The sequence below is a fragment of the Anguilla anguilla genome, chromosome 1, assembly GCF_013347855.1.
Source record: "Anguilla anguilla isolate fAngAng1 chromosome 1, fAngAng1.pri, whole genome shotgun sequence".
In the NCBI taxonomy this organism is placed as follows: Eukaryota; Metazoa; Chordata; class Actinopteri; order Anguilliformes; family Anguillidae; genus Anguilla; species Anguilla anguilla.
This window is the reverse complement of record NC_049201.1, coordinates 71462634-71476873: the sequence shown is the minus strand read 5'-3', so window position 1 is coordinate 71476873 and position 14240 is coordinate 71462634. Positions and strand designations below refer to the sequence as shown.

The window sequence follows — 14240 nt, the reverse complement described above, 5'->3', positions numbered from 1 at the left end:
TATGTTTGCCAGCAGTCATATGAGCCTGTACCCTTCCCATGCCAAACTGTTGTAGCTAAGCAGCTGTGGGTTTACTTAGGGCTTGCATGCGGGCCTCCAGGGAAATGGAAATTGCACTGAAAAGGTGTTGGTAGTCATGTGGGGACCTAATATAAATTCAATGGTGCAACATGGTGTTGGGTGAGGTTACCATCCTTTAGATGAAACAATAAGTCACCATCCAGACTGAATAGAGTAGATGTGATAACCCTGGAGTCCTGCTCAAATCCCCCAAAAACGGGTTCTCTGGCAACCAAATGATCCCCTACATCTGACTTGCCAAACAATCCCTTGCATTCCCAATTTGATTATCTGTGTCTTCACTGCAAAAGAGCACTGAATTCTGATTTGACGCACAAGATAAAATAAATAAATAAATGAATAAATAAAACTTGCAGCCCTTCTTTCCAACAAATATTGTGTGTATTTTTATGACGAGCTTTGTCTTTTTTTCAATTTATGCTATACAAGAAACAAAAATAATGGACAAAAGAACAAAATAAGAACAATATTGTTGTAAACAAACCAACTTGGGTAGTTCACAAGTGCTTGTAATAAATATGAAATTGAGAGCATACATTTTTAAATGGATGAAAACAAGTTAGAAATGACATTGCAGAAATACAGACTACAGTAGTAAATATTTGAGTACTCTTTATTTTAAGTTAAAACAGTATGTCATTTTGTGACTATGTATCTATGTTATGTTTGTTTATAAATATACATGTTCTGTATTTATGTGTGGTTTTATGTATATTTTTATTTATTGTGTATGCGTACTGTATATTTGTAGAGGTAAACAGGCTAATCGCTCTCATGTCTCAGCACAATGTCTCCACAAACTGCCCAGTGTTCTCATTCCCTCTGCTCTTCCTGCCTGCAGCATATGAAACAAAACACATGAAAATGAAATTAGTCAACTAATATATGCACTTGCATAGGGAGGAATTAAATCCAAAGATAAACCAGCAGCACAATTTCAGAAAGTGATTTAAAAAAAAAAAATTTTTTTACAATACAACATTTACCATAAGAGCCAACAATGGATACTTTCTTAAGCATATAAAAAGGCCTCAGTTGCTGAAATTTGATACATCAGCAGTACTGACTATGCAGCCATCATCTAATCACATTATCAGTCTCCCTGAAGTGCGTGCTGCCAGTCGCTGCTTTCATTCTGTATTCCACCAGCTGAACTTAAATTTCAGCAAAACAGTGCATTTCATACACAGCTGGTATAGGCAGAGCACACATGCCTGACCAAACAGAGCAGTCACTCCTGTGCATGAGATGGGCACTACCATGGCAACTGAAAGTCTGGCTCCTGTGGCAGAACCATGATCATATATGAACTGCCCTGCTGGGCCACCAGCCCTCCCACAATCATGAATCAGCATCAGTCAGGATGTCAGTAAATGTTACCTGTAGCTGAACATGGTAAAAATGTACAGTACGTTTTCCTCCTGTAAAGTGCTCTACTGGAAGTAAATGAATTTATGATTCATCTAAGCAACCAGAATTACCTAATGAAATTAAACTATTTTGTGCCCTGCAGAAAAACTAAACTCTCAATTAAAAAACAAAAGTTATATTTTGAACCTTCCCATTGATAATAATTGCTTTACAAAGTTGCTTATGGAAATAAAGCTCCTGCCACCTGCATGTAGCCAATAGTCCACTTTTCTCCATAAGCAAATGTCAATGGCAGGACTGGTCAACACATCCTTAATAAGAGATTTACTGCCACGTACGGGAGGGTAGGACCCAGACACAGAGTGGAAAAAACACAGGAACTTAAAAGGAAAGTTTAGACAAAGACATTTACTACACAAAAAAAAAACAGAAGAAAATCCAAAAGTCCAAAAACTCATAGAACAGACACAGACACAGACACAGACACAGACACAGACACAGACACAGACACAGACACAGACACAGACACAGACACAGACACAGACACAGACACAGACACAGACACAGACACAGACACAGACACAGACACAGACACAGACACAAGCAGGTCAAACCACAGGCGGGCAGAAACACACATGAAACAAAAGGAACCAGCACCCGATTCAAGAAACAAAGAACTTAAATAGACAAGGGTAACAAGACACAGGTGAACTCAAAGAACAATCAAACCAGAAAAGGAGGGGATAACAAGACACAGGTGGGAACAATGTTAGAATAATTAAAACCAATAATACAATTAACACAGAGAACAAAGAACGAGAACGAACTGAAACACAAAATTGAAGTGCTGCCATCTGGCGGCCAAAAGGGGAAAAACAGAAACAGAAAATACAGAACCATGACATTTACAAACTTTTCATAGCTGTGTAACACATTCATAGTCACTATATCAACATTATTACATTCGTACTTTTAACCAAAGCAGAATGTAATGGTAATATGAAGTATAATGTGGGTGGTAACAGCACAATATATAAAAGCATATTGAATGACTATGTTTTTATCAATATTTATGCAGTAGTTATGTTGTGCTTATGAATATTTGATGCAGGTTTTACATAAAGACTTTCTTTGTATGATTCAGATTAGATGTCTGATTAAAAAGTACATTTCTATTGGCTGATGATGGGTGGACAGTTGAAGCACAGACCTGTGGTTGGTGTGTGGGAGATGAAGTATTCTATGAGTATTCCAATAGCAGCCAAGAGGACCAGCGCACTGAGGATGTGTCGCCACAGAAACCTGATTGACTCCGAGAAAGCAAAGAAAAGGAAAGGAACAGATCAGCAAACAGTACTGGCAATTACAATCTGGACCACTCACAATGTTTGTACCTCCTGTCTTCATTAGAAGTGTTTCATTAGTGCAAGATAGTTTAAATAGAAAAAGAGAAGTAAGAGTCTATGAAGACGTAACAGAGTAATACTGACATATGAAGTACTGTTACCATAGAATCTTCACTGTATAGGAACTTGACATTGTATCCTATGTTCTCAATATACTGGCAGCTCATTCTAATCTTGGTTTCTGCACTGACTCCTTCCCCTGAGCAGCTTGGACCTAGTGGCGGACCGTTCACAGAGTGAAAGAGTCTCAGTCAGCTGTCTCCCCTCTGTGTAGAAATAACACTGAAACTCAGAGGGAGGCAGATCAGTTCCCTGGATCAGCTCCCTCCCGGTCACAGTGAAGCGATATTGGTTCCCCTCTTGCACCTCTGTCCTTAGGGGTGTGTCTTTTGTTTCAGTACAGCTTCCAGCTCATTGCTCGCACTGTGCTCTCAGCTGTGCAGCTAACGCTAATGGAGCCGGATGTGGTAACTCATGCTGACCACCACTTTGAGCAGTTTCGCTAGAACTCACCCCACACAGACAATAAATAAACTAACACTCACATTACAAGTGTGGATCAATGCTGAGGGCAAAATTTCCTTGGATACCCCTCCAGTGATAGTGGTTTTACCTAATACATACTCTGGTATTGTATTGTATGTTTAAACTACTTAACCAGGGCGCTTCATTGAGATAGAAGGACCCTTACAGTGGATACCTGTATGACAGAAAATCAAAGGACTTTTGCTCAATTAATAAATCATCTGTAGTTGTTGCATGACATCCAGTTATAATGACTGAGGAGCAAAACACAATAAGCACTTGTCTCACAAATTCATTGTGCATGTGTGGCTAATAAAATACATTGAGAAAATAAGAGTACGGTACTTTGGTCCTTTGTTCTTCCACTCTGGTCCTTGTTCTTAGCTTCAGCACAGTCACTCAGTTCAGAAATGATGGTCTCAACCTGATAACTACAGCAGTATGTCAGAGTGGAGTCAGAGCTGCGGGGGTCAGTGAAACTGACTGCTCGCTCTTCTGTTCCAGTCTGGGTGCTCTTAGTATGTGTGTAACTCCTTCTGTAGTACAGGTAGAAAATAGCTCCAGTGATGTCAGGAGGGGCTTCACAGCGAATGTGTGTCTCAGTGTGTTCTGTGGAGACTGAGATATTGGGCTTCCTCAGATCTGGAACACACAAATAATACAACATACAGAGAAATGCATTTGCAGGGTCACATTACTGATTGTGCTTCTTGTGGCTAAATGTGCATGAGAATCCTGATGGTTTTACTTGTAGGGATCTGGCAGGAGGAGCTGGAGTGACTGAGCTGCATCCCTTACCCCATGTGCACATTGCTTGGGTTAGTTTTATATAAGTGAAACATTAGGTCTATGGGAAGCCAGAAACAGGCTTTTGGTATGACAAACATTAAAACTGGCAGTCTGTGCTTTAACCTTTATCTTCATTTTTTCATTTCAAATCCAATGTGCTGGAGTATAGAGTCAAAAAGACAAAAATTGTGTCACTGTCCAACTGCTTCCAGACTGAAATGTACACAAATGCATGCACACACACACACACACCAGCGCACACACAACCATGCAGTGCCTTCAGAAAGGTTTTGGCCCCCCAATGTTTTATTTATTATTTTTTCTGTCTTGCATTTCTTTACAGAAGCATTCATTTAGAAATGACTATTTAATATATATTTACTGTCCTATTTCAGGTTCCATATTTCAGAATTATGAATTCTTACCCAGCACAGTCATTTTAGAAGGGTCACTCTGAAGAACTGGTCCTCCCTCCAGTCTGTAGAAACATCTCATGGTGATCTCATTCCTTGCGCTGTGACTCCCACTGAGCAGCTCAGCTCTAGTGACTGAGCGCTCACAGTCTGAGCCACTGATTGGTCCTCTCTGATTAGTGGTAAAAGTGCAGTGGGATGCAGGGGAAGAGTCTGGTCTGCTGCACCTCAGATTCACTGATTCCTCTATGGAAATTACTGCAGGACTCAATTCTAACTTTGGCTTTGGCAGTTTACCTGCAACATTCAGTGATCCATTTAGTTTCAATAATCAGTTATGCTTGATATTCATCCAAACGGCTATATTGTAGGCACTTTCCTACAGCTATTCGACCACAAGCTTCCACTACAGTTTTTTTTCTTTGTTGTGAAAGTGTCTTTGAGGCTCATTCACAAATTATTAGTGAATTTATAGCGACTACATGGAAACTGATAGCCAGGTAATAAAAACAGGCTGAAGCTAAATGAGAAGCAAGTGAGAGATTTGGATTTACAAGCATACGACAGAAGATCAAAGGAAGGTCTTTGCACAATTAATAAACATTCACAAGTTAATGTTGATGCATGACATCCAGTTTTAATGACTGGAGAGCAAAATACCATAAGCGCTTGTCTTTTAAATTGAGAATTTGTTGTACATGTGTGCTTTATAAACTGCAGAGAGAAAAGAAGAGTACAGTACTTTGGTCTTTTGTTCTTCCACTCTGGTCCTTGTTCTTAGCTTCAGCACAGTCACTCCGTTTAGAGTTGATGGCCTTAAACTTATAACGACAGCAGTATGTCAGAGTGGAGTCAGAGCTGCGGGGGACAGTGAAACTGACTGCTCGCTCTTCTGTTCCAGCCTGGGTGCTCTTAGTATGTGTTCTACTCCTGTTGGAGTACAGGAAGAAAATAGCTCCAGTGATGTCAGGTGGTGCTTCACAGCGAATGTGTGTCTCAGTGTGTTCTGTGGAGACTGAGATATTGGGCTTCCTCAGATCTGGAACACACAAATAATACAACATGCATAGAAATGCATTTGCAGGGTCACAGTCCTGATTGTGTTCCCTGTGGCTAAATGTGCATGAGCATCCTGATGGTTTTACTTGTAGGGATCTGGCAAGAGGAGCTGGAGTGACTGAGCTGCATCCCTTACCCCATGTGCACATTGCTTGGGGTACGTTTTATATAAGTGAAACATTTGGCCTATGGGAAGCCAGAAACAGGCTTTTGATTAACACTGACAGTCTGCACTTTAACCTCAAATTCATTGTTTAATTGAAACTACAATATGCTGGATTAGAGAGTCCAAATGACCAAAATTGTGTGCCTGTCCTTACAGACTGCAATGTGCGCATGCACACACACACGCACACACACACACACAGACAAACAGAAAGGTCTTACCCCTCACTGATTAATCTATTAGTTTTCTGAATCGCATCTATATATTCATCGACTGGCGCACCTGCTGTGGTTTTCAGGCTGCAGATTTCAGAACATGAGGAGATTTTAATTATGAATTCTTACCCAGCACAGTTAAAGTTGAGGGGTCACTATGAAGAGTTAATATCCTTCCTCCCTCCAGTCTGTAGACACATCTCATGATGATCTCATTGCGTGCGCTGTGACTTTCACTGAGCAGCTCAGCTCCAGTGACTGAGCGCTCACAGTCTGAGCCACTGATCGGTCCTCTCTGATTAGTGATGAAAGTGCAGTGGGATGCAGGGGCAGAGTCAGGTCTGCTGCACTGCAGTTTCACTGATTCCTCCATGGAAATTACTGCAGGAAGCAATTGTAACTCTGCCTTTGGCAGTTTACCTGAAAAAGTTAAATATCCATTTAGATTCAATAATCAGGTATGCTTGTTATTCATCCAAACAGCTATATTATAGTACTTTCCTACAGCTGCACTTCCATTTCAGTCTTTGCTGTAAGCAAGATTTTCCTTGGGGCCCATTCACAATTGAATTCATAGTGAATTTATAAGAATGGTATGGTAAGTGATAGCAAAGTTAATAAGAACAAGCTGAAGTTGTGGCCAAGGCGTTGTAGGAGCATGGGAGAGTTATAGCAATATTGGGTATATCATTTTACATGAGTTCTGATATGTTTTCAGCTGTTCAAAGCAGCGTCTCCAAGTCTATCCAAAATGTCTAAATTATACATTGCTGTGAATCACAACATATTCACGTATTTCACTACAAATCAACTGTTTTGACTCAAGAAAATCACTGTCGCATCATTTTCAAGTCGGAATTACAAGCTTTCAGTCCGTACAGTGGTCTAAAATATCTAGGCGTCCAGAAACATATCCAAAATCTCTCCAAAATTAAATAAAATGTTTTCTGTTCATTATAAAGCATATAAATGAGCCCCTTATGAAGGTTTAAGATGAAACATTGATATCAGATTTAGAAAATAATGCAAAAAACATTGTCACACAATGCGGTACAGTACCTAAATGTGTAATAATTAACTATTGTATGAATTTCTATACTCTGTACTCTCCTACGTTTTCTTGTACGGGGATGGGACAACATGAAAACAATTTCAACCGTCCACTCTCACGTCATCACTGTTGCATGCTTCACAAAAACTATTACACTATCACCCAACGCTTACATTACAGTGTGAAATATCCACATTATATAACACCACTAACCTATTTAAAGACACTCAATTTTAAAAATAACGTATATAACCGAAATATTTTGAGCAGTAATACTTACATAGCAATGATGAAATCTCATCTACGTTCAGTAGATGGGGACAGAGACAGTATTAATGATACTGTTCTATTCGCTTCTGTTTTGCTCCAGAAAACGATGTCAATATTAGTATTCTCCAAGAAATGACAAAAAATTGTTGACCACGTTTCGTTAGGTGCAGCTACCACAGAGCGAATGCGTAAGTGAATGCGATGCTAAGAATATTTTCGGTTACGCTGACCTATAAAACGCTATTCCAAAAGCAGAATTAGACATGTTATACATCGTTAGAAAGCTTATACTCTCACCTACTGAATAAATGAATTGTCAATCAAGCCAGACTGTACTAAAAAGGGCGACGACGCCGTGAACAACAGGTGTGGTATTACAAACAGCTAATTTGGAAGGTACCCAGGCATCGCACATGCGCGTATATTTCCCAAACGGATTGTCCAAGACAATATATGACCACTCAGTGTCAAAAAGGACATCTCTATGCGTAAAACCAATGTTAAGGTTGTATATTTATTCAATATTTAGTCCCAGATATTGACTGTAGAATGACATGGTATCATTTTTAAAAACTTTTTCTCGTTTATTTCGTTATTCAGTGAGCAGCGTTTTCACTGCTGTATAGGCATATCTTAGGGCTATCGTCGGGTTTATCTTGTTGCTATGACGGAATTCGATTTTTTAGTGGTGAAAGAATATTTTTATGAATCCCAAGATAGACAATATTGTCCATTATGTCAAGGGTGGGGGGTGTTATGTAGATGAGACTGCAGGGAGGGGGTGCGTGTTAAATGAACGACCAGAGCGACAATGGTGGCACTGCGAAACTCAGTAGCACTGAATGTCTGAGTTCAGCAATCTCGGCACGCCGGCGTGCCGACCACTAGGGGCTTTGCGCTAAGATTAACAAGCCTTTCTACATATTGTTTCTAGCCACACCACTATGATGTTGTACCCCAAAGAGGGTTGCACACTTTTTCAAGCTGATAAAAAATATAGATTTATAATATACATACTTAATAATTCTGTTCTTTAAGCAAGCTTTCTCTATTTGCAATAATTGCATAATTACTAACCTTGAGATTCAGCATGTCTAAAGAGACCTGTAGTGAACCCACCTGAATAGGGTGATGGACAAGGGTGAAGTACAAATTCATCAGGAAATGCAGGTTTTTCATTTTGCTTAGGTTTAGGTTTCTGCAATTACTTTGCCACAACAGAAAACATTTATTTCTTTCTTAATGTAAGAAAGGTCAGTTGAAATTAGGAACCGAGAAGAAAATACATGAGAGAGCACTCACTTTCCAGCAGAATGACGACGAGCAGGAGAAGGGGAGACGTGAAGGCATGTTTGAGGACTGAAGTCAGAATAACATCAGGATGTGGTGTTTTAGACTCTTTTAAACGTGATGTGAATGAGGAAGTTGGCAGTATTTCTGTATGACAGGAAAACCATGAAGCACTTCCAGCGAAACACATATTGTACCATTTCTAAGAAAATGGAACTGGAATGGTCACGGAACTTGAAAATGCCAATAACCTTTATTAAGGTTCATGTTGGCTTTCATGAAACTATAGTGCTGAAGATCATTTGTTGTGATTTAAAGTCAGATTCATCACCATTGAGCTCATCTAAATTTTCCCAGTTCTGTACCATGGTCAGCACAGTCTCACACTTGAGACAAATGATATTGATTTCCTCTTACTTGCAGTAATCATTTTCCCGCCAGTGGAAGAATCATGGGTAAAAGAGAAGTGAACAGCTTACACTGTAGTTGTAGGTTGGTGAGTCCGGAAAAGTCATGTCTTTTTGGATTTTAGCACCTGGGTCCACAATAATACACAATTATCCACAACGTATTAATTAATTTACAGGTTATGGAAGGTTACTTTCCAGTGAATGGTTGAGAGTTCTGCACAGCAATATGGGGGTGGATCCACATGCGCGTGTTTATTTTCTGTTTCAGACTAACCATACTCTCTGACCATGACACTGTCGCTTCGCACGGAGAGGTGGGTCGCGTCCCAATCTGTGTACTCGCATATCAGCGGTACGTCTACGTCCGTGCGCAGCGCCACTGGCGGTTCTCCCGCGACCAGCTCCCTCCTGGTCACAGTGAAGCGATATCGGTTCCCCTCGTGCACCTCTGTCCTGAGGGTTGCGTCCTGTGCTGTGTGTCTCTGTACAGCCTCCAGCCCATTGACATCACTGTGCAGCTAACGCTAATGGAGCCGGATGTGGTAACTCCGCTTGCGCTCACACTGACCACCACTTCAGTGGTTTTGCTGGAACAGACACTAACACAGTAAATAAACTAACACTCACATTACTGTTGTCAGTCAATGAGGAGGGTGAATGCTGCACGACCCAATCTCCCTGTCACAGTGCGCACACATTGATTCCCTGAGGTTGCTTCTGCCCTAAAAAGGGCATGCTCTGCGTCTCTGAGCAGAAGGAAACTGAATTCTCTCTGAGACAGTGAGAGTTCAGAAGCACCAGTGGCTGGTATCATTGAAGAATAAAAAATAAAATGCATTCAGAAATTGAGAAGATTCAAAATATGTTTTAATTAAGGCATTTTGCATTAATACCGTACACCCTACTTGAGCAGAATTCTAAATAGAATTATTTAAATTTAGACCATTACACAATTCTTGTCACTCAGAGGCATACGTTTATCACCAGGCTCAGGGAGGATATCCAACTGCAGAGAAAGACTCAGGAAACAGAGGTAAGTGCCAATAAAAAGGCTATTACTTGGAACATGGAACACAAAACAAAAGACCCAGGAGAACGCAAGGCAGTCAAACTAGATAAAAGACTAGACATGGAATAGCTAGCAGCTAGCAACTATACAACTACCAAACGACTACAAGGAGGGAACAAGGAGCTTAAATACACAGGGGAACAGGTGAAACTAATACAGCAACAATCAGGCACGACCAAACAGAGAAACATGAGACACACTAGGGCTGGAGAACAGGCCAAAAATGGATTTTCACAATTTTGTATATTTTATATTTTAATAAGTTAAATAATACATTTTACTGTGATTCGTTATCATGGAGTGCCAGAACAAGCAAACTGAATCATGCCATGCCTCTCTGAAAAACTGCCGACTACAAATAATTGCATTGGAGCACAGCACCTGTCCCTGAAAGTCCAATAAACCAGTTCAATTTTCATCCAGAAGGTTTTCAAAAGCATCTTGTTGGAAAAAATCTTATAGAAATGTCATCATAATACCCATTTTTGGCACAATAAGGAACTCTTAACACTGTGTCCTGCATAATTTATTGTCTGTGAATACTTACAACATGAACAGCTATTTTAGGAAGACATCTGTGTGGTTTAATCATTTTACTGCTGTAAACTGGACATTTTCACCTGTGATTGGCTTTATTCCAACATGTGAAAAGAACATAGTTTGCATCGAGTCATTTGCATCTTCACATTTTCACATCCCTGACTTGAAAATGTGAACTACAATTCTCACGTGAAAACAAAACGTGACTTGAAATAGGATAGGTTTTATTCCTGCTCTAATCATTGAAGTGGGATTGACGCATGATTTTTCTATAAGGGTTTTAATGGTCACCATTTATTTAAAGGGCATTTCACAAAAGCCTCAACAGACTATACATTTACAACAAAATGAAAGGTAAAAAAAACACTTTTGGGGGGTCCTACTATGATTTTGAAAGTGGCTGATGAATGGCGTACTTGAGAAGCACAGGGGGCGCCACCAGGGATTTTGCGCCCCAAGCATTGGTTCTCAGTACAGGGATGGGCCCCAGTTAGCAGTCAGCAGTTATTTTGGGTTTGCCGGGTACTTTTGTGCAATATCAGTCTGTAACATTGTAAACACATTTCTGTATTCTGCATAATACAGAATGTATTCTTTACAAGTGCAACAGGTATGTCCCCTAAATAACTGTCTGAAGAGTTATTGTCTGTGTTATTCTCATATGTGAGTTTGAACTCTGCATTGGGGGTACAATCCCAAAACAACATCACAAGAAAGAAAGATATTACCAACAAAACAGATTAACAATCCAAATGACATTCACAAGGTATTGTCAAAGAATGTTAAGAGATATTTCTATTATAATTGTGCACACCCATATAAACATATTGATACTCACTTGATCAGAGTACATTATAAAGATTAAAAGGACTCCTGTGTTTTGTGTATGAATTTCTCAGTCAGTCTTCAGACTGCTGTATACCACGTTGTCCTGTTGGGCCTGAAAGGCCGTCGTTTGAGGGGCAAGGTGGGTGACAGTGCTGTAAGTCACGTCAGAAGGAGACTAGGTAGAGAGAGGCACACAGTCACTACCCCAGTCACATGACACACAGCATAGGACACGTATTTATAAAGATGGATGACGCAGCTCCATCAACAGACACACAGCTGAGTTACAGTTGGCAGATGTAATGCAGAGTGCAGTGACTCAGACCTACATGTCAATGGTACAGTAGTTATATTTATTAATAAAGTCCAGCTTTACAATGAAGTCCTCGTACAGTGTATTTAACAATCCCAGAAACCGCCAGTGGCGTTCTGAATGATTATTTAATATTGCATTTTGGGCCTTAATTTCAGTACCACATCTATCCTGCTGTCATTTTGTACTCACTGTGGCATCGCTGGATCCTGCTCCCTTGGACACATCAACAGTGGTGTCTACAGCACAAATGCAAAAGAGTGTACATCACGTTGTTTATAATGGTAACAAGGACATTAAAGGTTATGCTGAAACTAAAGCTAAAAATACGTAACATGGTATGACTATGTAATCTTACTGTTGTAGCTAGGTAAGCTGTTTATCTTAGTTGACTTAGTTGAGTAGGCACAAGTGCAATAACTATTGCTTGTTTTATTTGCATAAACTGCTTTGTTGCTGTTTTTTGTTGTGTTAATCAGATTAACTTACAGGGTCCAAGTTAAACTACCCGGTCGTTCCCTGCACTTGGAACTGTACTCCCCTCTAGGGTTTTCAACACACTTGTTCCTGGTTTTGGTTATACACTTTGTTGTACGTCGCTCTGGATAAGAGCGTCTACCAAATGCCTGTAATGTAATGTAATGGTAGCAGGTAGCATGTCTACAAGCAGAACAGCTGAAATAAGGGCTAAAGAAATGACTGGAAGATTACAGGTACTTACACACAGCATCATTGTTAGGAGTTGTGGGCAGCCTGAACAAAACAGACAATTGTTGTATTAGAGATATACTTTTTAGGACCTACAGTCATGGTCATGTACCGAAACTATGAGAGTATCAGACTGAGCACATAAAATTTCTTAATTTCCATTTGATTGCGCAGACACCATGTAACAGTTAGATTGAGAGGATGGTAGCATGTTTTTATTTCTATAAATTCATCTCATGATAAAGAAACAAAAATACTGAAATCTCACCCACTAGATTTCCTTTTTCCTGAAAAGGAAGAAACATATTTTTTACATTTCCGACACCGCACATGTAAGGAAATCAACATTATTTATAAATAATTCAACAGTATATAACTAATTTTTGACAAAAATGTCACTGTAGAACTCCGTAATTCTGATGTCACAATATGACTAGACTAGCATAGGAATTTGCAGGTTGGGGCCCACAGCCAAAATATAAAAAATAAAAATATATTCTTTATATTTCCAAATTTAATGGTGGCATATTTTAGAATTTCAGATTAAACATACCTTGTTTGGTAAACAGATTCATGATGTTAATGTAATCCTTACAATGATATATACTACTTAACAGCTGCATCCACAATATGACAACATCAATCATGATAACAAAATCATGTATGTGCTAGTTTATTAAACAGCCACTATGTTGCAGCCTGTAGTATGTCTAAGATAAAGGAATCAAATGTTAACCATTTAATTTACTTATGGCCTCTTGCTATAGAATGGTCACCAACACTTGAGAAACGCAGGACTAGTGCACACTACAGAGCAGCCATCAGAAAGACTCACTGTGTATCCAGTACAGACAGGCTCCTGTCATTCCCAGGAGGATCACAATCACAGTGAGAATTACTCCAATACCCGCTGGTGTCTTCAACCAGGGGATTTGAGGAGAGTGAGACACTGAGTGAAAAGAGCACCAGCTTTCACATTTTGAGAAAGTTATTCTAGATCTCCACATATCCTAGCACATACTGTGACATTTTATTTTGTTTTTAAGCAATTAACCACAGTGCTTCATTGAGACAAAAGAACCCCTCACAGCCAATACCTGGTCTAACACAGTTCATCAAGTAAATCATATAAATAAATTATTGACAGAATACAAAGTGGAAAAACTACAAGACAGTTGTGAATCCACAGAAAATCTTGAGATATCAGCTATTTTTCAGATGCATGGAACATATGATGCAACTCTGCTGTGAAATTATATTTGCCAGTTTTTCAAAATGGAACCTCATTGTTATACATGGACTTCAGCTCCTAGTACATTGCAAGCCAATGACAATGTCAGTAGTCTGTGAGCCAGGAACCGTGCTGCAAGGTTGATTAGGTGGAAGGAGTTGATTTATGAGGGAATGGGGTGCACCTGAATGAGGATAAAAGTGGGGGGAAGAGCACAGTCAAGGGAGAGACTGTAGGGGAGGAAAACGCTCCAGTGGCATGGCATGGTGTGGCCTGTCGACCACTCAGAGTTGTTTCTTTTCTCTTTCGTTTCATGTTGTCTCTGTGTGGCGTGAGTGAGAGTGTTATTTTTGGTGGCAGTAGGAAAAGGTTACCTGATGGTGAACCAGTGACAGCTGGGACAGTGAGACCGGGAGAGAAGGGGGAGAAAAAGAGTGAGTTAGCAAACCGAAGCTCAGGCAAAACAGGCAAGTCCTGGAGTGGCCAACAATGGCAGTGTGGAAAC

General features: G+C 39.9%; 1 protein-coding gene across 1 annotated transcript in view; it reads right to left on the bottom strand.

The window, feature by feature from the left end:
* Positions 1–14240, bottom strand: part of LOC118230221 — a 249467-nt gene that overhangs the window by 44874 nt on the left and 190353 nt on the right. The window contains exons 18-20 of the mRNA XM_035423076.1: positions 5328–5624; positions 4598–4882; positions 3729–4025 (exon numbers count right to left, since the gene is read on the bottom strand). Of these exons, the coding sequence (XP_035278967.1) occupies positions 3729–4025; positions 4598–4882; positions 5328–5624 (879 nt within the window). The remainder of the gene's footprint in view (positions 1–3728; positions 4026–4597; positions 4883–5327; positions 5625–14240) is intronic.